At 37.5% G+C, this 26,415-nt stretch overlaps 1 protein-coding gene across 1 annotated transcript in view; it reads right to left on the reverse strand.

Moving 5' to 3' along the window:
- Positions 1-488: 488 nt before the first annotated feature.
- LOC122792429 (synapse-associated protein 1-like) overlaps positions 489-26,415 on the reverse strand; it is a 353,118-nt gene continuing 327,191 nt past the window's right edge. Inside the window, exons 8-9 of the mRNA XM_044060219.1 lie at positions 18,259-18,415; positions 489-550 (exon numbers count right to left, since the gene is read on the reverse strand). Of these exons, the coding sequence (XP_043916154.1) occupies positions 489-550; positions 18,259-18,415 (219 nt within the window). The remainder of the gene's footprint in view (positions 551-18,258; positions 18,416-26,415) is intronic.

Below are 26,415 nucleotides of genomic sequence, written 5' to 3' on the forward strand. Positions count from 1 at the left end.
TCCATTGCCTTTATTATTTTTGCTGATATGTAATGTAAGGAATAAAATAAAACAAAAACAAACTGAGTAGTGTAATAATTTAATCATAAGAACAAAGCTTTCAGGTTAAACACCCTTCATCATTATTAACTCAATACACCTACTAAAACAATTTATATAAACCTTAAGTCACAGCCAATAAAATTCATCACATATTATTAAAGAAACACCACATTTTTTAAAAAAATACATATTAAGATATTGCATAGATCCTAAGAATAAATACATGAAAAATTAACGTAAATAATTTTGTCTTTGTTTTAAAACAGGTTTCAGTGATACCGTTTGATTTAAGCCAGGTAATTTATCTGCAGATAGAAGAAGTATCCATTTATATTCACTCAATTCTAATTTAGTATTTGTATCACCCCATCTGTTATTCTTAGTTACATTTCCAATAACTTTAAACATGAAACCATGCTCTAAATTAGTCTCATTTATATGCTTTGCTAAGGCATTTGTCTATCTGCAGATAAATTACCTGGCTTAAATAAAATGGTATCACTGAAACCTGTTTTAAAACAAAGACAAAATTGTTTACGTTAATTTTTCATGTATTTATTCTTAGGATCTATGCAATATCTTAATATGTATTTTTTTAAAAATGCGGTGTTTCTTTAATAATATGTGATGAATTTTATTGGCTGTGACTTAATTAAGGTTTATATAAACTGTTTTTAGTAGGTGTATTGGGTTAATACTGATGAAGGGTGTTTAACCTGAAAGCTTTGTTCTTATGATTAAATTATTATGCTACTCAGTTCGTTTTTGTTTTATTGCATTTTCTGTTTGAACTGTGTTTTACTTAAATCCGTGACTGTTTTGTTTTTTATGTACTGTAGGTGGATTGGAAACTCTAAATTGGCCCTAGACGTGAGTGTGTGCATGTGTGTGCTTTCTATGGAAGGTTGGGTGCTGGGCTGGCAACTCGACACTGTAAAACTCCACTGGCAATCATGAGCGGACAGGTGATCCACTGTGGCAACCCCTAACCGGGAAAAGCCAAAAGAAGAAGAAGGAATCAGGGTGAGTGGCAACACAGATATTGGCCAAATTTTACACATTGATTGCAGGGCTCATTTTAATAATGGGAAAACAAGAACAGGTTATCTCACAGAAGGCCATATGTATATAAATCTTTAAGTACAGATACTGAACTTTTGAAAATTGCATATCAAAACATAACTTCTAGTATTCAGCAGCTGAAAGCATAACACATCTTCAAGCAGAGCACAAGCTCTGTGATATGATTTTGGAAATTTAAACTTGAAACTCAAATCTACTTAAGAAAGATCTCACAGATGCAAGTCAATGCTCAAGATATGAAAGACAGATCCTGCAGATAAAATATTAATTTCTGGGGGAAAAATTACAGTACTGGAACACTTCTCACAAACCTGACCATTTTTAAAAAGTAAACAGAGTACTGTTACTTCAAGAGGGCATAAATCAGACTCAAACACAAGCTAAAATGGAAATTGTGTATTGTGCTGGAACCCCTAGTAATGATTCCAGCAGAACTGTCATAGTCACATTTTTTCTACTAACAATAAAATGCATTTCTTCAAACAGCAATTAAATAGACAAGAACCATACGTATTCAAGCTATTTTACATGCTCATGATTTACAAGCTGACACTGTTAATAAAGGATAATTATTCTCTGTTATTCAGAAGTTTTGCAATAAGGCATTTTGTCTGGATTTTCATACTTGGACAAGCTTGAGATGAAACATAAGGCCTTGCCACTTTCATTTAAGATGGTCTCTTAAAGCTGAGACAGCAAATTGTTAAATAAATAAATAGGTTCCATGGACCCTCTTACAATGTGGGGATGAATTTGTATCATGTACTATTGTCTAAATATTTTGAGCTTTAGTTCAACATCATTTTGTTGTTGTTGTTGTTTTAGCTTTACATTGATGGCAATCTGCTGTTATGAACTTGACAGATTTTCATTTTCCACAGAATATCCAATAAATGCTTGTTAACTTCACATTAACAGATGCTCCAAACCATAAAGAAGAAAATAATTTATACATTCAGTTTCTTTCCTCAGGTGTCACTTGTGTACAAGAAGTCCACTGGGGACAGAATACATTAAAGTGTTTTTCTAGGTGTTACACGTCACAAGGGTCTGTATTAATTTGAAATAATAATAAATTCACATGCAAAGCTATGTTAATTGACTCAGACAAAAATACAAACTATAGACAAGTTTTTTGCTATAACTACTCATCTCATGCTAGTGAAAAGTTGGCACGAGAGCATAACATAAGTTATAGGCTCTACCAATTCCTCATTATTAATTCTACAGATTTTCTTTCCAAACTGCACGAAGATCTTTGCACTCTAAACTCAAAGACAGTAATTCAAACAATATAAGTGAATGTCATCTTGAGCAATACAAGCAATTAGCCAGACAATTAAAACATTGCAGGAGGCAAGATGCTAGACTATTAATATGTTTTCTAGACTACAGTGCTTTAAAAAGTTGTGGCATCATTATAATATAAATAATTGAGGCTACACACATGACATAAACTCAAAGAAAGTCTGGAACTGGAAATGTTATATAGTGCCTTGCATAATGCTGAAAACTGTGCCTTTCTGTACATACATATTAGGCATAAACTGACATTTAAAGAACTGTAGTTATGGCATTAACCCGGCATTTTTATTTATTTACGGTTCATTGATTGGGTGTGACCTGTAAAACTAAAATCCATTTACAGGAAAAATAAAGGAAGAATAGCTCTGATTATAAAACAGTATAAGGATAATGATAATGTCGCCGTTTAAAAAGTGGAACATCTTCATCACATAGTAAGGAAAAAATAGCTGCATGATGACCCAAAATCAAAAAGGACAGCTGGATTTTCAAAGTGCAAATAATATACAAACACAAGTTAAACAAAGTGATGTTTTAGTGCGCAAATGTACATGAAGCTACTACTGAAAAAGAAATAGTTCTATTATATTTATGGTATGGGTAAGTGCACTATCATTACAGTAAAACAAGGATGCTAAAACAGTTAATATGGAAAAGTTATATGAATGCAAGCTACTCAACTGAGGTGAGTAACATTTACAGATTTTATACCACTTCAAAGGTCAATAACAGAAGAAAAGAGCAAAGTGATTGATTCCCCTTGAGATTATCCTTTACATGCAGACTCAAGCTTAATTTTTGGGATCCTGAATATACCTGGCAATCTAGGGTGCTCAACATTAGCCAGAGTGTACTCAACTGATGTTATCTTCTCTTGCATCAGTAGATCATATAAAATCCAATTGATTTTACTGTAAGCTATATTTGACTTTTTCCTTTTTAAATTCCTGAATTCCAGACCTCTTTTTATTGCGAGTGGCTTGTAGTTGTGGTTGCGAGGCACCTGTTTTGGATTTGTGGTTCATGATTCTTTGTGTTGCTTTGTTTCTATGTAGACATAAACCACCATCTCCTTCCAAAAGGTATTAATTAACTGCTCCTGTACTCAAAATAATCAACTCCAATGTCCTTGTACTTTGGGAAAAAGCACAGACCCTGAAGGTAGTAATACTGTTTGGCAAATGAACATTTCAGTCAAGGGCTATTTCCTGAGCATGTGGACGTTGGCAACATATCAATTACATGGAAATTAAAGCATGACAATAAGAGAGAGAAAACTGCAGAAGGGAGCCGTGAGCAGTATGAAATCCAAAAAAACAAAAACTTAACGATGCCTAGGTAGATATTCTACACCTTTTTGTGGACAATGTCTTTACAACATGTCTCATGGGCTGTTTTTCTACTAGTAAAAAAAAAGTGTCCCGTTGATAAAGACGAGTTGAACTATTTTTCCCCTTGGTGTGCTCATTGTAAGAAATCAGCAAAATAAAAGATGTTCCTGTTAAGGCTTTGGAATGTTAGCATTTATACAACTATTACATTGACAGATCTGAAGTTTAGCACTGAAGGTTTTAAACAAAGCATATGTCAATGCCTAATGCTGGCATGCACTAGAGATGAACTGCAACAACAACAACAGTTAAAGATGTGTTGCCACTAAAGTGAGAAAATATGTGGCAGTTGTCTAGTACAATACCATAACCTATGATTTATTAAACTGTTTTGCTGACATTCTTCCAATAGTGATACAATTTTTACTCTGATGTTTACATGTGATTTTAATGGTGCTGTTCGGTAAAGCTACCCTACTGCTGAGATTTCCTGCTATTGAGAGTATCAGCACAAAGGACAGTTCTGATGGCTGAGCTGCACATCCCACATGGAAGTTTTATTGCTACTCTGTTTACATGATAATGTTAAGAACTCTGTTACATTATGAATGAACAAAAATTTGCCAGCATCTAAGTATAAGATGAAAAACCGCTGTTCTGCAGTTTAACAGTTGTACTCTGGAAATGCTGCCTTGCTACTTTCGTTTACTTTCAGAAATACTATGAGATGACCCATGTGTACAGTATTTCATGAATGTTACAACTAATGAAGCGGTAAATATGAAATGGCATATTTAATTAAAATGCAAACATTTAATTACATAGGACATCATACTTGTTTTAAAAGTATACCAAATTAAATTAAATGAAAATGCCTATGAACTGAGATAAAAGTACCTTTTTAGTGGGATTGCTGCAAGCTTCCATCTATGGAGACTTTTGACTTCCCCTAACTGACTTTGGGTTAGCATCTGTCCTTACATTTAGTAGGACAGTCCTGACCTGGGTAGTTGTACTCCACAGAAAAATAATTAAAGCACGTCTATATATTTCTCATCAAAATATTCAGGTTTTCTTTAAAACATTACAGAAAATTATAACTCTGTATCTGAAATACTGCAATGTGCTGTATGACATGAAACAAGAAACTACTACAATCTTACAACTTGAAGACTTCATTTTGGTGACAAAAAGTAAAACGAAGCCCATTGTCATATTCCAATAATAATAATGCATTTTCATACATATTTAGAGTTAAGAAAACCACTGCCAACCCTACAGAATGCTGTGTATATTTAGTGCACTTCAGATATCTCTCACTCATAATAATATTGCACAATTCAATCTAAAGGCTATAGACAATATGTTAGCAGTCAAATTTCATGTTAATTTTGCTCCACCTAACCACATTGTTGCCACTAGTATCCCTAATTTAGTTTTCTCTGAAATTACCTTGGAACAAATCTTAGAATGCCTGTCAAAGTCTACAGCTAGTATTTCTATGGGACCAGAAAACATATTAGGCTGCGTTCTCCCCAGTGGCAAATATGTACTATCTGGATCACGACTTAAACAGTACCTCAGCTTATCCACAGGATTTATGCCTGATGCCTGAAGAACAGTCGCTAGGACTCTCCAACACAAAGGTGGCCTCTCTACAGACACAAGTAATTATAGACCCATCAGTCTCACCAGCTTTACATACAAAGCTAGAGAATATGTCACAGCAGAACTCATTTATGAAGACAAACAACTTAACTGATGAAGACACCAATCAATTTGGCTTTCTGAAGTGCAGGTCCAGTATTGTAAACGTCTTTGAAAAAGTTACAGTGGGTGTAGAAAGTGGTCACTCAATGCATGCAGTTTATCCTGACCTGAAGGCTTCTGACACTATCCACCAAACTGGTATGAATGATAAATTAGACAAACAATGCAAAACCCTATTTTATCCAATGGGTTGCAAACTAGTTATCCAACAGAGTCCAGGTTCTGAAAGTTACTAGTACCCTCTCTGAATACAAAATTGTAACTAGTGGGGTACCATAGGGATCAGTGTTTGGCCTTCTTCTGTTTGGCATTTGTTTTACAGACATCCAAGTCAATATTGCAGAAGTACGGATGACCAGGTTTGCTTGGTACTGTTATATGCACATTAAATGATACCTAATTGCTCCAAGGGCTGGAATATGCACATGCCTGGTGCAATGAAAACACTCTCAAGCTAAATGCAAAAAACTGCAGCAAAGTAATATTCAACATAAAAGCTGCTCTCACCATATATGTTGTAAGTGATACCTCACTTCAAACAGGTATGGTCAAAAGAGACCTGGGTCCTTATGTGGACAACTCTCTCTCACTGTATCTTCATGTTTCCACCATAGTCAAGAAATCCTTCTATCTGGTCCAGTTAATTTCCTAGAGAATTATCCTCAAGATCCAAAGAAGTCATCTTGCTACTGTACTCTTCCCTTATCTGACCCCTCATTGAATACAATGCCTCTTTGGTATATACATGTCAAAGCACATTGCTGAACTGCAAAGTCCCCTGATGATTTTCACCCAAGAAAAATTGAAGGCCTTAGAATGCACACTGAGTAACAGGTTAATTCTAGGTCTCCCAATGTGAAACCAGAAACTCAGAAGACAAAGCTGGTGGACTTATAGTTTTGGGTAAATTTTAGTAAGTGGCTATTAAATGCACTGCCTGGATGCCAGGGAAAAATTAATATAGAGAACATGAAAGACAATCAGCTACAAAAGGTAAGGAAAAAACACCGACTGGGAAGAGTACTGCAGCTGTTCAGCAAAAAGCAGTACAAGCTCCAGATGTGACTTCCAGTAACCTAGAAATAATATAAGACTACTGCACACAGACCTGATTTAAATAAACAAAGCACTGACGGAGTATATCAACTCAAATAACAAAAGGCTGGAAAAATTGAAGAAGCTTTAAACAGATATTTAGATGAGTTGATAAAACTGCAAAAGTCAGAGGTCAAAATGCAGAAAATGCTGACTAAATATGAGACTGCTCAAGAAGAGATGTTTCAAAAAATAATAGAATTAGAGGACACATCATGTAGGGAAAAGCTGAGATTTTCTGTTGTACCACAGAAGCTGGAATAAACAGACTGTATTCATTTTATGAAAGCATAAATAAGCATGCAGAGTGGTATTCCACTGCAGCAGTTGTTAATTGAAAAGACACACTGTGTGCATGCTGTAAAACTGGCTATGAGAATGCAACCTAGATCTTTAATAGTAAAGATGCAATCCTACCAGCAGAAGGAGTTGATTCTGACAAAACTGTGGCAGAAGAACAAAGAAAGTGGGAGACAGCAGAGTGTGGAGAATGATTACTAACTGTACACTAGGCAGAAAAGGAATACATTAATTCCACTATTCAGGGAATGTCGAGAAGCAGGCTTGGGATTCAAATTGCTGTATCCAGCTATCTTCACAATATTCTTTTCTGCAGGGACAAAATCATTTTTTGATACAATACATGCTAAGAAGGAAATACAAAAGTATGTCCAACAAAAAGTGAGCTGGGAAACTGAAGGAGATTCTGCTTCCTATTCTTCTGGTAATAAAGACCACAGAGAGACTGTGCCAGTGAAACCTTTAATAATGTTTCAAAGGAAAATGCTTGAGAGAAGGAAGAAAGTACAAGACTTGAGTAGAAGAATAGAGAGTACATTGGAAATGAAGTATAGCCAGGATATGGGAGATGGAGATGAACAAGAATAAAACCAGTAACTTGGAAAATTGACAAATGTGGGATTACAAATCAATAATTATATTTTTGAATCGTGAAAGTCAGGAAAATCTGGAAATATTGGACTTTTTCACTTTGCTAATCTTGTAGGGGACTCTAAAGCAAATGCCTACTTTATGTCATTAATGTTCTGAAAATACTTTGTAGAGGGGAAGAGGAGGGAGAAAGTTAACTGCAAGTAAATCCATATTTTCTTCTTGATAGTAATATTTTTATAGTGCATGATTTTTTGCATGGCATAATGTAAAGTTTTCTCAATTAGGTTTAAGTATAATGGGGAAACTAATGTAAACAGGTGCTCTTTTTTTCCATATCCCTTCTTCTCTCTATTTCCTTGTTCAGTTTAAGAAATATAGGCAGTGCAATGTAAAAAAAAAAAAAAAAAAAAAAAAAAAAAGTCTGGTCAAAACAGCATGGCAAAATAAAAATAAACTGCACTTTTTCATTCTGGCATAGGGGAATGACTGGATTATGGCCCTTGGCTTAATCTAGTAACATGTTTTAAGAGAAAGCAAGTAAATGAAAAAGAACATTGAATATCATAAAGCTTTTTTCTAGCAAATAAATATATGCTTTTGGTAGCAACTTTGTATCTAGTCCGCATGTCTCCATGGAGACAATCTGATAAAGAGACATGGCTAGGAGATAATGTTTTCTGAAAGCATTCAAGTGTTTTTTCCAGCTGGGAGAGTTACAAAGATAAGACAAAACCAGACGGCACTTAGTAGAAGCACAGGCTGTACCATGTGTCTTAGCATGGATACATTTTCTTTTAAGTTAGCCCAAGTCTGTGGGTGTAGCTGTCAGTTTGGGAGACTTGTTCCTATTAGGAGGTTAAAATGTCAATATTTGAAGATATATATATATATATATATATATATATACTTTTCTGTGTTAGGATAAAGTTAATAGGTTTTAGGGGATATTTGGGTGTGTTTTTCTTTTTTTCTTTTTGTTTGAGGGCTTTCAGTAAAACAAAAAGTTTTGTAAGAGTGACATAAACTCAAATGGGTATGACAAGAAACAACTGTATAAAAGATCAACCTGTCAAAACAGTGTATGCATGTAACATAAAAGCTGAAACTAGACACTTAACAAAAATGCTGTTACACATAAAATATAGGAATAACTTTTTAACACAATGATGCTTTCTGTAATGTCTTTAAATGTCAATGGTCTCCCAGATAAATACAAAAAAGAAAGAGTACTGAACTATATTAAAAACATGAAGTACAAATAGCTATGCTGCTTGAGACACTCTTGGAAAGAAATGAACATGTGACTTTGATAAAGAAAGGTTTTCAGGATGGTTATTCAACGGAATACCTGGGACAAAGGAAAAGATAAGTACTCATATTAATTGCAAGAGGAGCTCCAATACTGATAGAACAGGACAAAATGATAATAATGGTAGATTTATAGTATGAAGGAGCTACTGGCAAGGGTGGAAGATTACAATGACATGTATTTATATTCTACCTAAAACTGCTGTAATGGAGTTTAAGAAAATTCTGGGAGAAATAATCAGCTTTTAGCAAGGAATATTACGTAGAGGTGGGGACTGGAATTTGATTTGCAGCAGCGAAGATGTGTCCCAGAAGGGAAATATAACAAAGGAGGGTAGCCTTTTAAAAGATATTTATAAAAATATTTGGCATGGAAGATGTGAATTCAGTACCAGTAGTTCAGAGTGAATTCAAATATTATTTCCCAAGATACAAAAACTGGGCTAGGCTAGGCAGAATTCACTTTCACAGGAATGTGTGCATTTAATTGAAAGTCTTAATATGCACCCAATAACCTTTACAGATCATGTGCCAAATAATAACTAAACTAAAAACACAAGGTAATAAATAAAAATTAGTCACTTGTGCTTTCCCACCTATACTCTGAAAAGAGAGGAATTTAAGGAATGGGTAGTGGTAATTATTCAGGAGCTATTATAGAAGATATAAATTTCTTCTGGAAATATAGCTAGGGAGGAGGATAACATTAAATTAGAGTTTAAAAACAGGGTGGAAATAAAAGAAAGAGATATATGGTTAAGAAGTAACAATAATTGCTTGGAGCAACTGACAATCGTTAGGCAGATAGGTTCAGCGCTAACTTTACCCCCCCACCCCCTAAAGGGCCCATATCTATACAGGAAGAATGCAGAGTCCATGTAATCACAACTACGCAGGTGAAAGCTGCACTCTCTAAAGCCAAACACACAGCATCCGTGGGACTGGACAACATCCCAGGCTGCGTTTTACACGAACTTCAGAATGAAATGTCTCCTCACTTAAGCACCATGTTCAATAATAGCCTCGCATCAGGCTTTGTGGCCACTGAATGGCGCACAGCAACAGTTATCCCACTCCACAAAGGGGGAGCCACCACTGATCCTGGGAACTATAGACCTATTAGCCTGACAAGCCTGGTCTGCAAGGCCATGGAACGTATCATCATGGAACTCATAAACAAAGACATTGGTAACCTCCAAACTCTGGATCCCACCCAGTTCGGGTTTGTGAAAGGCAGATCATGCCTCCTGAACCTGATCGACTTCTTTGAGGCAGTCACCAAAGCCGTAGATGAGGGTAAGGTGGTTCACACAGCCTATCTTGACCTCGCCAAGGCTTTCGACACCATCCCCCATTCTGGAATTATAGCTAAACTCAATAAACTAGGCATAAATCCCTACGTCACAAGATGAGTTGCCAACTGGCTCACTGACAGAACCCACACTGTAAAAGTTTCAGACTCCAAATCTGACCTCAAACCAGTGACAAGTGGAGTACCACAGGGTTCCGTCCTGGGACTGCTCCTGTTTGGTATCTACTTCTCTGAAGTACAGGCTAACACAGAAGGCCTCTGGCTAACAAAGTTCGCAGATGACTGCAGACTAGGAGCCATAGTCAAGTCCCCAAATGATGTGAAAATCCTACAGAAGGGCCTCTCTGAGACGGATGCCTGGTGTCAGAGCCATGGCCTCAAGCTCAATGCCAAAAAGTGCAGTGTCATCCCCTTTGGTATAAACTCTGTACCCATGAACTAATACATAGGCAGCAATCTGCTTAACATTGAATGCGTGATAAGAGGCCTTGGGACCCAGGTGGACAGTAGTCTCTCCTTTGATAGTCACATCGCCACAGTAGTCAGGAAGTCCTTCTACATGGCACACCTCATCATAAAAGGGTTCTCATCCAGGAAAAAAGAGGTCATCCTTCCCCTCTACTCGACACTCATTAGATCCATTATAGAGTACAACGCCCCTTTTGGAATGTACCTCACAAGACATCTGCAGCAGCTGGAAAGGCCACAGAAGTACCTCACAAAGAGGATTACTGGACTCAAACAAATGCCCTACACTGACTGTCTCAAAAAACTCCAGCTTTACTCCGTAGCATATCGCCTACTCCGAGGTGATCTCTGCCTAACATATAAAGCTGTGTCAAACTCAGAGCTGTTGAACATGCTATACCTAAAGAAATCCCAATCCCTCCAAGCTACACGCTGTAGGGACCTAAACCTTGTCACCACAATAAATAGGACATGCTGGAGGGATAGATTCCTATCCCAGAGACTTCCCATACTCTGGAACAGGCTACTCATCTATGTCAAGCAAAGTTCTTCATTAGCAGTCTTCAAGAAAAATCTTGATGAGTGGATGGGAAATATGAAATACACCCCGGGGATCACTTCTGTTTCTCTGCTCGACAGCGGCACAGGAAAATAACTTTCTTGGGTGGCGTAAGCCAGGGAACCTTGTTGGCTAGGCTTACGTAGGCCCTTGCGCCGAAAGCCTAGTACCTATCTATGAACCTATAAGTATTACAGAATAGGGGGAATTACACAGAACAAGAAGAAAAGCAAGAAGAGTAACTGCAGAATGCTAAACAGAAAATAAGAGATTAGCTTGATAATACCCATGAGTTTAGAAAGACTGTTATTAAGTAATTTTTTTTTTTTATAATAACCCTAAAGCGCAAAAAATTTTAGCATAATGACTTCGGCAACAGAAAGTATAAAGGGCTGTCGACAAGTTTAGGGAGCCTATAATAATGAAAATGACAACAGATCCTGTAGAGGTACTAGAAATACTTTGGAAATTCTGTGAAAGTCTGTATAAAGCAGAGAAATATGGAAATCAAGAAAAGGGACAAATGAAAATGTTTATGGAAGAATAAATATAATAAGGTTAGAGGTGGATGAAGCTCAATTACTAATAATTAGGATAGCAGGCAATTAGACAAAAATGGTGATATATAACCAATCCACATGAAAGTCTCCAGGAATAGATGTCATTCTTGTGGAAGTTTGGAAGTAGCATCATCCTGGAAAAACGTAGTGGTGGCATTAATACCTAAAGAGAGTAAAGACCCATCCGATCCAGCTTCATACAGGCCCATTTCAATAATAAACCAATGTTATAAAGTGTTTATGCCTACAATGGCTAAAAGAATAGCAAACATGATGCCAGAATTGCCAGATATGGATCAATGTGGCTTTGTCGAGTGGAGGCAAACATTTGACATTAACAGGACACTGATGGCCCACAGGGAAGCAGAATGTAAGAAAATACCACTGTTGTTGATGGGTCTTGATGCAGAGAAAACATTTGACAGAGTAAGCTGGGACTTTATGAGCAGGGCAATGGAAGCATTTGCATTCTCTGATAAAATTATAAGGTTGATTAGTAGGATATATAAAGGATCAGAGGTGAACATAAAAGTGGGTGGGGGTTCCTCTCTGATCATTTCTGCTTGAGCGGAGGAAGCAGGCAGGGTGTTCTCTTTCCTGTTTGTTATTTGCATTATACTTAGAACCACTGGCAAAGAAAATAAGGGACTCAGAAATTCAAGAATATAATTGGCCTGGTAGTCAAGAAAAGCTGGCTCTATTTGCACATGATATTATTTTACACCTGACTAAAAAAACAGAAAAGGACATTTCAGTGTTGTAGAATATTTTGAGACAGTTTCAGATCTTTTCAGGATACAAAATTAATGAAGCTAAAACAAACGCAATAACTGTAAATTATGTAGAGAAAGAAAAAAACACAGGTAACCAGATGAACAGCTCGGTCTTCACCTCAGAGCCAATAGTATGTATAAAAAGTCGAACTGCCACAGTAAAAGGAAAAGCCTTTATTGCAAGGACAAAGTGAGAGCTTTCACAACCTTCCAGGTCGCTTCATCAGACTTAATAAAACATCCCATATTTTATTAAGTCGAATGAAGCGACCTGGAAGGTCGTAAAAGTGCTCACTTTGTCCTTGCAATAAAGACTTTTCCTTCTACTGTGGCAGTTCGGCTGTAAATTATGTACCCACACATAGATTGATTCAGCAAGATCCATATTTATGGTGAAGTGAGAAAAGGATGAGTATGGATTAAAAGTGATTCCAGTGTGGCAGCTAAGGATATATGGGAAGAGACTAAACAAAAGATAATACAAAAACTGAGAAACTGGAAGCTCTGTTATATGAATATGGATAGTAAGATACAAACAGTTAGAATATATTTAGTCCCTTTAGTCTTATACACAGGTCACGCATAATTTTATCAACCAGAGAAGTTGTGGATAGCAACTAATAAAATAGAAATCGAAGCCTAAACCAACTGTACTAGAAGTGGTGAATATGGGTTGGGAGGGTGGCCAAATGGTTAAGGTATTTGCCTTACAAACACAAGGTACAGTGTTTGAATCTCACAGAGGATAATTGGCTAGGTTTAAAATGGCTTGCAAGGGCAGTTAGCCTAGTACGAACCTATGAACCTATAGTCATCATCATCTTCTTTCGGCTGTTCCTATAGTAACAGAGATAAAACAACTGGTATTGGGATCTTTAGAAAAGGTTAGGAGGAAATTACATAGAAAAAATGGGAACTGTGGGAACAATACATACAGGGGAGGAATGAGGTTTAAAAAAAGGCAGGATGAATGAGCTATGTAATGTTTGACTCGCAATGACTGGAGATATTGTAAGTGATGTATAATGTTTTCAACTAAAATTATGTCAATATGTTTTGTGATGCATAATGCTTACAACTAAGATTATGTCAATATGGTTTGTTTTCATTTATATAAATGACTGCCTATGTAATAAGTGATAATTTAATAAAGATGTTTCCTGTTAAAAAAAAAGAAAATTAACAGCCTTAAATGTTTCAACTATTCTGACAGATTACCACAGCCTCCCAGCTGCTCAGAGGTGACTTGTATCTTGCACCATGAAAGACCCAATCCCATCTGACCTTCCATTTCTTCACAAAATCAGTGGCTCTGCAATCACCCATATTAGGCACCTAAACCTTTCCCAAGAAATAAACAAGACTTGCTGGAAGGACAGGGTCCTAACTCAATGTATTCCCATTCTGTCGAATAAGTTACCACTACAGGTCAAGCAAAGTACTACCTTCTCTACCCTTAAGGCTAGTCTTGATGACTGCATGGACAGACACACATTTACACCAGGATTACCATGTAAAGCCTTACTTGATCTGGGAGGTGAGCACTGCAAAGAGCTTGTTAAGGGTGGCAAGAACTTCCTTGTGTGCCTGCTTAAACGTGTATATGGCTAGCCACATTATGTTTCCTGTGTGCCTGCTTAAAAGTGTATATGGCTAGACAAATTATGTTTCCTGTGTGCCTGCTTAAACATGTATATGGCTAGCCACATTATGTTTCCTGTGTGCCTGCTTAAAAGTGTATATGGCTAGCCACATTATCTTTCCTGTGACTGTTAACCTAGTATCGTTTCTATGATAATTACATGGTCCGTTCTAAAAGCAGTATGTATTTTAAAATTTAGCAGTATGGCAGTAAAGTACACCATCATTTCAAATATAACAGTTTGCAGTACCAGAAACTAGACAATGTTTATAGCACAACAAACAGTCTGACACAGAAACTGCACCACGGTTGATCTGTCTATTTAAAAATAAAAAAAACATAAGTGAAGAGTATGTTAATTTAGAGAACTTACAGGCTGTGTTTACATACATTTTTTATACAAGAAGCATTTAATTAAAGCTGCATCTGAACTGGTAATTAAAAAAATCAAGGTTTGTGAGATAGTGCTAATTCATATAGTCAGAGACTCTGCAAGCTAACATTAATAGGCTTGTATTGTTATTTGCGGGAATTGCTAAAGGTAGACGTCCTCCTTTCTAGCCTGACTTTTGGAGCCTTGTCAAGATATCCCACCACCAAATAAGCACAGTTTCTCCTTACTACAAATATCAGTCCTGCAATAAGACTAAAAGGAGGAGATATTCATGCAATTACTCACTTCTTTGCTAGGTAAAAAAGAATCCTGATGTGCACCCTAGTTAGTATGTCCCTGGTCCCTGATCTGTAAATTACAGGAACACCTTAATCCTAGTACCTTGCTTATTCTTTATGTAATACTAGGGAAGTATTACCAAAACTCTTTTAAAACTAAAAAAAAGATACAAGAAGAAGAGGTTACTGTAGGACAGATCACCCGCAGTCCCAAGGAGATAGAATAGGAAAGGGCATAACAGTCCATGTGTAGGAGGGCAGGAACTTGTAATGCAATGCCAATTTCCTACTCGAACATCTACTGTTATGAGGAGTTAATCAAACATCTGTACTATGTTCACTGTAGAGATCAACACTGTTGTGTTATTCCCTATCCATAGGTAGAGTACTAAATCAGTACTATGGAAGTGTCCTGGAAGGAGAGAATATTATGCTTTGTATTATATGAATATTGTGCCTTGTATTATGGTAGAAGCATAACTTGTCCTGCTCATGGCAAACTTCCACATATGTGCCTGATGCTTAAGAATTCTGGAAGCTGAACTGGAAGAAGAGAAAATTCTCTTATCAAATCTGTCCAACACTGTGCCTTCTTTGTCCACAAGGGAGGAGCTGAGACTGACCAACAGTCTGTTTCCAGCTGGTGAAGAGGTAAAGATAGCAAAGGCAGAAGCTTGGTCTGAGCTAAGATGACAAAACAAAAATGGTTAGTTTGATATACTTTATAAAGTCTAAATGCCATTTTGGAGATTGAATGGTAAGAGTCAGGATTATTATAGGCAGCATTAAATTATATCCATAAAGGCTGGCAAAATGCGAGGGTTGGATGTAGCTTGAGGTACATCCATGTATAACATATCATAACATTTCCTTAATTCATGGTGAACATCCACTTGTTCTTACAAACACTCCTCATTCATCCTGCAAACAGTATGAAAGAAAGAAAACTCTTCCAACGGAGATGGTGAGGAAATCAGAAATGTGGGCTTGGGAATCTTCAGGAAAGGAAGATTTGTCTGTGTACATGTCAGAATTCTCTAACAAATTCTGCTCAGAATTTTGAGCACCAGGATTATTATTATTAATAATAATAATAATAATAATAATAATAATAATAATAATAATAACAACAACAATAATAATTGCCTGGCTAAGGTAAAAAAATCATCTTTGTGAGCAGGCAACATGTCTTCAGATGAACAATGCCTAACACATTTGTTTTTTTTCTTTACAGGTAACACCCTGGAAGAAAACCAACTATAAATGGGACTTTAGCCAGGTCAAGAGGTCTCTTTCCCCAGCTACCCCAAGAAGCATCCCCAGGATTGTCTCCCATATCCAAAGTAAATGGCTCTCCCAAGCCCAAAGTGGACAGTGGAACAGATGAAGAGGATGTGGCTGACCCTTTGTCCATTGGGGTTGAAAGGACTACAGCACAGGAACCCAAAGAAAAAAGTGATTGGCCTGAATAACAATAGCTGGCCACTACAGGTTTACTCGCTCATAGCTGAGGCACTGTCATTGCCTGAGGTGGCAGGAAGGGCTCTTTCTTGTGTTGTTCTTTTAGTTTTTAGTTACAGCAGGGAAAGAGCAAAGTAAATATCCATGCTGTCACCAGGGAAGAGGTCTAAATATGGGTAAGCAGTGCTGGAACCAGTCTGTGGGAGGGTAAGTTGTCAAACAAGTGTTCACAAGCAGCGGGCGCACACGCACAAACACACACATTCACACACTTTCACATATAGTCCCTTTGTCTGTAAAAGCATACGTAGAACCTAGAAATTTCTTTCAGAAATAAGGCACTAAATCCTCAATTCACCCTGAGAAAAAAGGGTAAGTTGTTACAAAGTATACACAAGCATAAAACACATCAGAAACATTTTCTTCCCTATAGAAACACTCCCTGATCCTTAAAATCACACAAACAAATCAAAAGTTTACAAAAGCAGTACACATTTATCATAAACACAGCCTCCAAATAAAGAAAAATAAACCAACAACTCAAAACAGTGGTCTCTGACAAGAAACTTCTGATACTGAGGATAAAATACCAAGTTTCTTTAAGGGAAAATACAACTTTTCTGGACAAAGCCATAAATAAAAGTGGGACAAAGGCCCCAAAATAGGGACAATTTTTAAATACTGCTCTTACAAACTTAGAAAGTTGATAGAATAACAGGTTTTGCATTAGCATAAATTTGCTGAAGGGTATGAAGTCTGAAATTCAAATGTCTGTCATTATTTTCTAACTTCAGTCTCTAGTGATTTGCAACTAATTTGCCAGAAAACCACAATTTTATGAAAAACGGGCTAAAAATATGAGGCAAAACTCTGGACATTCTGTGAAAACCTGTACAGTTGAGAGGTATGGGGTGTTATTTGCCAGAAAAGAAGCTTGAAGGTTAACTGAGGCTTCTAAAAACCCTCAGAACATCTTCCCCTAGAGGTGGAAAGAAAGTGTTGAAGATTTCTTCACTCTGACTGCTGATTTCCCTCCAATGGCCTGGTCAGTAAGCAGTCAGAATGAAGATGTGGGAGGGAGCTACAGCTTTGTGAAGCTCGTCAGTTGTGTCCTGGGCAGACACAGCCCATACAACCAAAAGGGTACTGCAGCAGTGAGAATGAAGAACATCTTCATCAAGGAAACCTAATCTAGCAAAGATTTATTTCATTATTGTATGGTGACTGTGACTTGTAGCTTCATGCAGTTGAAATTTTTTTAGATATTTTGACTGAAGTCAACAGACAGAAGATAACGAATATCTTTAGAGAGGAACACATCTACTCCAACTTTTCCACAGAAGATATGGTATTTCATGCAATATCAATTTCTTATTCTGACTGTATTTTACAATCTACATCATAGAGAAAGAGGAGGGAAGGAGGGAAAGACAGAGAGGAAAACCATATGACAATGATAAATAATGTCACTGTATAGTCAATTAGTTCAGTACCTACAGGCCTAAGAGTTTTAAAAGTGGGACAAAACCATTCATCCATCAACAGCCCCTTTTTCCCATTTTTGCACAAGGGGTCAGGATATCACGTCAACACTAACAATCATGTAGAACCAAGGCTTGCACTGCCAGGTGGATAGCCCTGACATGCTTGTTCTTATACACTTACACACACACCCACACACTTACACACCCACACACTTACACACACACACACACACACACACACACACACACACACACACACCCAACATAGAGTGTCCAATCCACCTACTGCATATTTTGGAAGGTGTATGGAAACCAAAGTGCTCAGAGGAAATTCATGTGAACACAGGGAGGCTATACAGACTCCACACAGAAGGCATCCTAGCCAAAAATCAAACTGGGGAATCTCTTGCTGTGAGGCAACAACACTATCTGCTGGAGGAACAGCTGGGCTATGCTGCAGACAGCAGCTGCCTGTAAAAGGTTCCACCACCACACTTACTGTCATCTGTAAGGTTTGTGCTGTTTGTGACACGACTCATTCCTAGCTGTTCCATGTCCTTCTGAAGATCCTCAGCATCCAGGGCTAAAGTACTGAATGCATCGCTCACAAACTCAGGGCCTGGTGGGCTGAAAGAAACATCCTCTTGGCTGGAAACCTAAGAAAACAAACATAAAAAAAAAACAGATAAGTAGAAACAGCTTGTATAAGCTACAAAATATATGCATCTCTCTACACATATCTCTCTATTACCATGTTAAACCTAATACTTTTGTGGCTGTAGCATATCTGTTTCTTACAAATGACATGCAGTACTAGATATCAGTGGCTGTAATTCATCCTGTTTGTGAGACGCTACTAGAGATTACAAGAAATAATATAAACAAAGAAATACAGGTTTTAAAGAAAGGTGAAGACAGCAGAGCCCAAGTGTATGTATATCCCTGCATTGTCAATAAGCTGTACATCATATGTAGGCAAAGTATACTTTTCTGCACCCCTTCACAAGAAATACCTTCTGTCCACTCCTTCCATTATTAATTCTGTTATAGTTTTCTGTTTAGAAAGGCTGTTCCAATATCCTACCACTCTTTCTCTGGAAAAAAAATATTTCTTAGATCTCAGCAGAGCCATCCAAATAGCACTACAAATGCGATGTTTGCACTGAGAGTATTGATGGAGAAATATAGAGAAGGTCAGAAGGAGTTGCATTGTGTCTTTGTGAACTTAGAGAGAGCATATAACAGGGCGCCTAGAGAGGAGTTGTGATGTTGTATGAGGAAGTCGGGATTGGCATGAAGTATGTAAGAGTGCTACAGGATATGTACAAGGGTAGTGTGACAGTGGTGACATCTGCGGTGGGAGTGATGGATGCGTTTAAGGTGGAGGTGGGATTACATCAAGGATCAGCTCTGAGCCCTTTCTTGTTTGCAGTGGTGATGGACAGGTTGACAGATGAGATCAGACAGGAGGCCCCGTGGACTATAATGTTTGCAGATGACATTGTGATCTGTAGTGAGAGTAGGGACCAGGTTGAAGAGACCCTGGAGAGGTTGAGATATGCTCTAGAGAGGAGAGGAATGAAGGTCAGTAGGACTAAGACAGAACATGTGTGTGTGAATGAGAGGGAGGATAGAGGAATGTTGAGGATGCAGGTGGATGAGTTTAAGTACTTGGGATTAATAGTTCAGAGTAATGGTGAGTGTGGAAGAGAGGTGAAGAAGAGAGTACAGGCAGGGTGGAATGAGTGGTGAAGAGTGTCAGGAGTGATTTGTGACAGACGGGTACCAGTAAGAGTGAAAGGGAAGGTCTACAAGAGGTTAATGAGACCAGCTATATTATATGGGTTGGAGATGGTGGCAATAACAAAAAGGCAGGAGTCAGAGCTGGACATGGCAGAGTTAAAGATGTTGAGATTGGCACTAGGTTTGATGAGGATGGACAGGATTAGGAATCAGTATATTAGAAGGTCAGCACAGTTTGGAGATACAGCCAGAGAGGAGAGATTGCGTTGGTATGGACATGTGCTGAGGAGAGGTGCTGGGTATATTGGGAAAAGAATGCTAAGGATGGAGCTTGCCAGGTAAGAGGGAAAGAGGAAGGCGTAAGACAAGGTTTATGGATGTGGTGAGAGAGGACATGCAGGCGTTTGGTGTGAGAGCAAGATGCAGAGGACAGGAAGAAATGGAAACAGATGATCCGCTGTGGCGACCTCTAACGGGAACAGCCGAAAGAGAAGAAGAAGCAGAGCCATCCAATTTGAAACTTCAGACCAATTCTCGTTGTTCTCATAACCTCCTTTTTTAAATATGTTACCATTAAACTGTCTGGCAGAAGTAAAATTCATCATTGAATGTTTTATCACACTTGGAATGCCACAGATTCTACTGAGGTACTTGTAGGTTTCTAACATGACATCACTCCATTTCCATCCTTCAGTGCTGTTTCGTGGTTGGGAGGGTGGCCTAATGATTAACGTGTTTACCTTATAAACACAAGGTGCAGGGTTTGAGTCTCACAAGGGATAATTGGCTAGGCTTAAAATGTCTCGCAAGGGCAGTTAGCTTAGTACTAACCTATGAACCTATACCAAGTTTAACTAACATCTCTTTACATGGTTTCTGGTGAAGATTGGGAGCAATTTTTGTTGTCCCTCTGAACTACCTCTATGCTATGTAAATCTTTTTTTTTTTTTAAACAAGAAACATCTGTAATAAATTATCACATATGACATAGGAAATGATACATTTATATAAATGAAAACAAACCTTATTGACATAACTTTAGTTGAAAGCATCATACATTACAAACCATACTGACATAATTGTAATTGCAAGCATTATACATCACTTATAATATATCATTGCCAGACAATGCATAGCTCATTCAAATCCTGCCTTCTTTTAAACCTCGTTCCTCCTCTGCATGTATTGTTCCCACAATTCCCATTTTCCTATGTAATTTGCTGCAATTTTCTAAAGAGCCAAATCCATTTGTTTTATCTTTGTTACTATATTCACTACTTCTAGTAAAGTTGATTTAGACTTTTATTTCTATTTTCTTGTAATTGCTTTTTTGGCAGCCACCATAATTAGACTCAGCAAAGTCTTACTATGTCCAGACAATTCCGATTATATATCATAGCTCAAAAAATTAATTTCCTTAGTTACACCAATTTGATCACCCAGTATCTCTGACAGAGCAGGCTGCATGGAATCTTTTAAGTCTGCAAACTCATTACAATCCCAGAAAGCATGTTCCCAGTTAGTTACCTCTTTCTTCCTTATCACACCTCCCGATCTTTGCTGTCTACCTGATTAAAAAAAATCTTTAGAGTCTACCTGGGGTATAACTATTACTATGTAAATACTTTCAAGCAAAGATCCTAAATATTTTAGTCTTTCTTACATATTTGGGAGGCATACATAAATCCTCCATTGTTTCTTTGTGAATTGCTTATCCAAACTTTCTTCCCAATCCCTTCTAACCTCCTCTGATTGATTCTTACAGCTATCATACAGTATTCTGTATGTTCTATCAATTATTCCTTTTTTAACTGCACCTTCTGTTCTAGATTCTACTAAAAACTCTACCAGTGCTGGTCTTTCACTTAGGATCCCCTATTTCTTTCTTTTTGCCTATGCTCTGATTTCAATCCTTGATAGGGATGACAATCTCTATCCTGCAGTTCAAATAAATTCTTGGCTTCTTTCCATTCTACTACCTTACCCTCTCTTATTTGTTCCTAGAACCTTGGTTCTTTTACCAGTTTCCTCCAATGAATTACAGTCCCATCTTGCCTATTGTCTGTATCCCTAATTGTAGTCATCCCTATTGGCAGAATCTCATTTCTCCATCCCCGTGTTGGCTTAGTTCTTAGAATACTTTCTGCTATTTTATGAATATAATATTCTGCATGGTTATTGTTATTTTCCTTAAGGATCTGCATCCAAAATTCCAGTCTCTCCTTCTTTCTTGGGCTTCCCCCCTGTTTCATCATCATCCCTTTCCACTTTGAATTATAGGTTTCTGCTTGTGCTATGTATATCAGCCTTAACTGTGTAGCTCTGAAATACCCCTTCAAATTGGGTAATCCCAAATCTCCTTGTTCAATTGGAATAATCAGTTTATCCCACTTGACAATCTTCTCCTCCCATATAAAATGTTTCAGCTCTTTATTAATTGCTATCTACAGCTTCTCCTCTGGTTGATAAAAATATGCCTGATCTACATGTAAAACTAAAGGGACTAAAAACATTTTACCTACTTGTATCTTGCTATCCATATCCATATAACAGAGCTTCCAATTTATCAGTTTTTGTATCATCTTTACACATATCCTTAGCTGTCACACCAGAATCCTTTTTAAACCATACTTCTAAATACTTCGTTTTATTATGTCCCCATAAATATGGATACTGGTGAGCCAATTTGTGTGTGGATACATAATTTACAGCTACTGCCTTTGTTTAGCTTCATTATATCTTGAAAAGGTTTGAAACTGCCTCAAAACATTCCACAACACTTTAAATGTCCTTTTCTGGTTTTATCAGGTATAACAAAATATCATTTGTAAATACAGACAGCTTTTCTCGACTACAAAACCAATTATATTCTTGAATTTCTGAGTCTTTTATTTTCTTTGCCAAAGGTTCTAAATATAGTGCAAATAACAAAGGGGAAAGAGGATACCCCTTCCTGGTTCCTCTGCTCAAACAGAAATTATCAGAGAGGAACCCACCTGCTCTAAAATTTGCCTCTGATCCCTCATATATCCTCCTAATTAACCTTATAACTTTATCAGGGAATGCAAATACTGGCATTGTCCTGCTCATAAACTCCCAGCTTATTCTGTCAAATGATTTTTTGGTATCAAGACCTATCAACAATAGTGGTATTTTATTACAGTCAGCTTCCCTCTGGATCATCAGTGTTCTGTTAATGTTGTCAAATGTTTGCCTTCCCTCCACAAAACCACACTGATCCATGTCCATCAATTTTGGCATCGCCTTTGCCATTCTTTTATCCATTATAGACATAAACACTTTATAATCATGGTTTAGGATTGAAATGGGCCTGTATGAAGCGGATCTGATGGGCCTTTACCCTCTTTAGGTATTACGGCTACCACCGCTTTCTTCCAGGATGTTGATGCTTCTCTTCCTCTTAAAATATTTTTATACAAAACATTCGAGATCTTTATTAGTTTTTTACCTCCCAGCTTCCAAACTTCCACAGGACTACAATTTATTCCTGGGGACTTTCCTGTTGATTGGTTACGCATCACAATTTTTATCTCATCTCCTCCTATCCCAGCTATTAGTAATTGAGGCTTATCTACCTCTATCCTTGGCATATTTAATTATTCCATAAACATTTCTATTTGTACCTTTTCATTATTTATCTGTTTTACGCAGACTTTCAAAAAATTCTGAAATATTTCTAATGCATGTACAGGATCTCTTCTTATCTTACTTGATATAGGCTCCCTAAGCTTGGAGACACTTTCACGTGCTTTGTTTACTATATCTGTGAAAGAAAGAAGAGCAGTGGTAGTACTATGTGCAATTCTAAATCCATATTGTGTTGGAGATATAAGATTGTTGTGAAGCAGTTACTTAAGTAACTGTTTTTATGGATGCATTTTTCTAGAATTTTAGAGAGTGGTGAAAGAATAGAAATGGGTCTGAAGTTAGATATTTCAATGAAGATACCTCCTTTATGAAGGGGAAGAACATAGCATTATTACCAGAGAGCAGGGACACAGACTTCTTTGACAGATCTGTTTATGAGGATGGACAGTGGATAGGCTATAGAGTCAGCTGCCACTTTTAGATACACATTAGGGAGATTATCAGAAGATGTGGAACAAGGTTTAAGTTTGTTTAGCAAGGATTTAATGAGGGAAGAAGATACTGGTTGTATAAAGAAGTTGCTGGAGCATGTATTCTGTGGCTTAGAGACAGTAGGGGATGTAGGCATGGGGGTGGGGCATGGGTTTTTAGAATTAGACGCAGTTGCAGGTGAAGCTAGGAAATTATTAGTAATAGCAGTTATACTGTTAATGAAATATCAGTTGAACTGAGTTGCTATATCAGAGGAAGTGCTGTTGGTAGAAGGCTGAGGGGAAGAATGATTACCAGGGTGCATAAAGTTAGAGAAATAGAGTCTTGATAAAGTATGGCTGCACCCCCCCCTTTTCTTTTGAGCTGGTCTGCTCTAAACGTGTTACAGCCAGATGGAAGTACCTCTGTGTCTTTGCAATGTGGTTTTCGCCAGGTCTCAGTAATTACTAATATATCAGGGGTGTATTGTGCAATCCAAGCATGAAGTTCAGATACTTTGCTACAGATAATACAAATATTTATTAACATAATCTTAAGTTTGCTGTGAGCAGTAGGCATGTTAGAGGTGTGAATGGAGAGTAGTTAGGACCTGGGTTGGGGTGAATATCACCACAGAGTAGTAGAAAGTTGAGGAGTAGAGAGGATAGAAAGGATTCAGTTTTGGTCATAGTGGTTGTTTGTTTGATATTTGCCAGGTAGAGTGATGTATGATACTGCTTAGGTTTAAAGAGGAGATTAAAATTCATGTTGAAAAGATGGGGTGTACTGACGACTGAAATTTAAGGAAGAGGTAGTGTCAGTAGGAGGGAGGAATGCAGAAGGAATTGGTGTGAAATAGGAAGACACTGAGTAGACGGAGAAGAGTGTAAAGGCAAGAATGGTTAGGAGAGATATAGTGGAGGAAGGACTGAAATAATTATAAGATGGTGGAGTGGAGAGATGGGTAGTGAATTTCCTGGTGAGAATAAGGAAAGAAGAGTAAATAAGGGGACAAGTGGTGGCTGAGGAAATTGATTTTGAGTATATGATGGTCTTGTAGAGAGATTTGGGGGGGGGGGAATTAACTAGCAAATAGGAGAGAGACTAGTGGGGTAGTTTGAAAGTAGGTGGACAGAGTGTTTGGAATGATGTGGTATGTAAGTTACAAGTAGGGGTTAGAGGAAAGTGGTGCATAGAAGTATTTAGTGGGAGGGACTTTGTGAGGGGGAAGGAGTGGGAATTGTATGAGAGGGGGAAGAGGAATAATTTTGTGAAGAATATAGTGGTTAGGCAACCAGTGAGTGAAGAGGGTGCTTGGTTAGAGGTGTGGCAGTGTGTGGGTGGAATTTGGAGAGGAAGGGATGTGGTATGGGCAGGTTTAAATTTATGTGTAGTGGGGGTGGGTGGGAATTGGGAGTAAGGTAGTGGTGGAACGAGGGTGGAACGGAGCGTGTAGGACCCTAGAGTCAAATTTGCACAGGTAAGAAAGTCTGTTATGGAAACAATCACTGAGGCAGACAAGAAAGTCAGATAGTCTGTAATATCAGACTGACTATACAGTTTGTATTAGTTTATTGTGGGTATAGTCTACTATGTTCATGACAATATTTTGAATATCTTTTAGTTGCTAAGTCACCTAACTATAAAGCAATTGCAGGTGTGTTTTTAATATATATACCAGCCTAAAAAGGATAAGGTAGTTATTGAAGAATTTAAAGATGGTAAATCATTTATGGGGGGGGTGCACAATGAGTACAAATATACTAATTAGTCTGCCTTTATTTATCTCCTTCACAAGGAAAAAGGAGGTAATCAAGGGCAATACAGAGTCACATTATATGTAAACATACACAATTGTTTTGCTGGTGATAAGGCAAGCCACATGAGGTTCCATGTTTGATTTTATCTCCTAGCCATTGAATAAAAGCCATTAAAAGAAAGAAGTATTTTGTTTTATTGCTCTTTATCAGACTGTCTCCATGGAGACATGAGAACCATATACATAGTTGCTTCTGGAATATTTTATTTATTTGCCAGGGAAGAGCTTTATTATTATTTATTTGCTTTCTCTTTAATATTGTTATTAGATAAAGCCAACAGCCTTAATCCAGTCATTCTTCTATGCAAGAATAAGGAAGTCACATAATTTTTTCTTGTTGTATCATACTCTTTTAAACAATATTTTTTTCACATCGCAGTTCCTATGTTTCTTAAAACTGAACAAAGAGAAAGAGAAAACAAGGAAAAAAACAGGGGCACCTCTTCATTTTAGTATCCCAGTTACACTTGAAAATAACTGAGAAAGCTTATAGCATGCCAATATCATACACTATACAAATATTACTGTTACGAACAAAAGTTTCTTTTACTTACAGTTAACTGTTTCCTAAGTTCAATATTTCAAAGTTTTCTTGTTCTATCATGTTTCACAAATAGAATTAATGCTTTATAATCCCATATTTATTTGTCACTTTCCAAGCTGCTAGTTTATTTCTGCTTATATCCATCTCCCAAATCAAGTCTCTTCTTCCTTTTCAGCGTACTCGCATGTCTTCTACTTAACCATCAATCCATCCATCTTCAACCCCTTTTTCCCATTTTGCACATGGGGTCAGGGTGTCACTTCAACAGTGACAATTATTTCAAGCCAAAGTTTACACCACTGGGTGGCTAGCTCTGCAGTGGTGGTTCATCCATACCACTCAGTCGCACACACACTCATACCTACAGCCAATTTAGAGTCTCCAATCCACCTACTGCATATCTTTGGAATGTAGGAGGAAACTGGAGCACCCAGAAGAACCCCACGCAACTGCACGGAGGATATGCAAAC

This window comes from Protopterus annectens, chromosome 1.part2 (genome assembly GCF_019279795.1).
Source record: "Protopterus annectens isolate FY-2018-M chromosome 1.part2, PAN1.0, whole genome shotgun sequence".
NCBI lineage: Eukaryota > Metazoa > Chordata > Ceratodontiformes > Protopteridae > Protopterus > Protopterus annectens.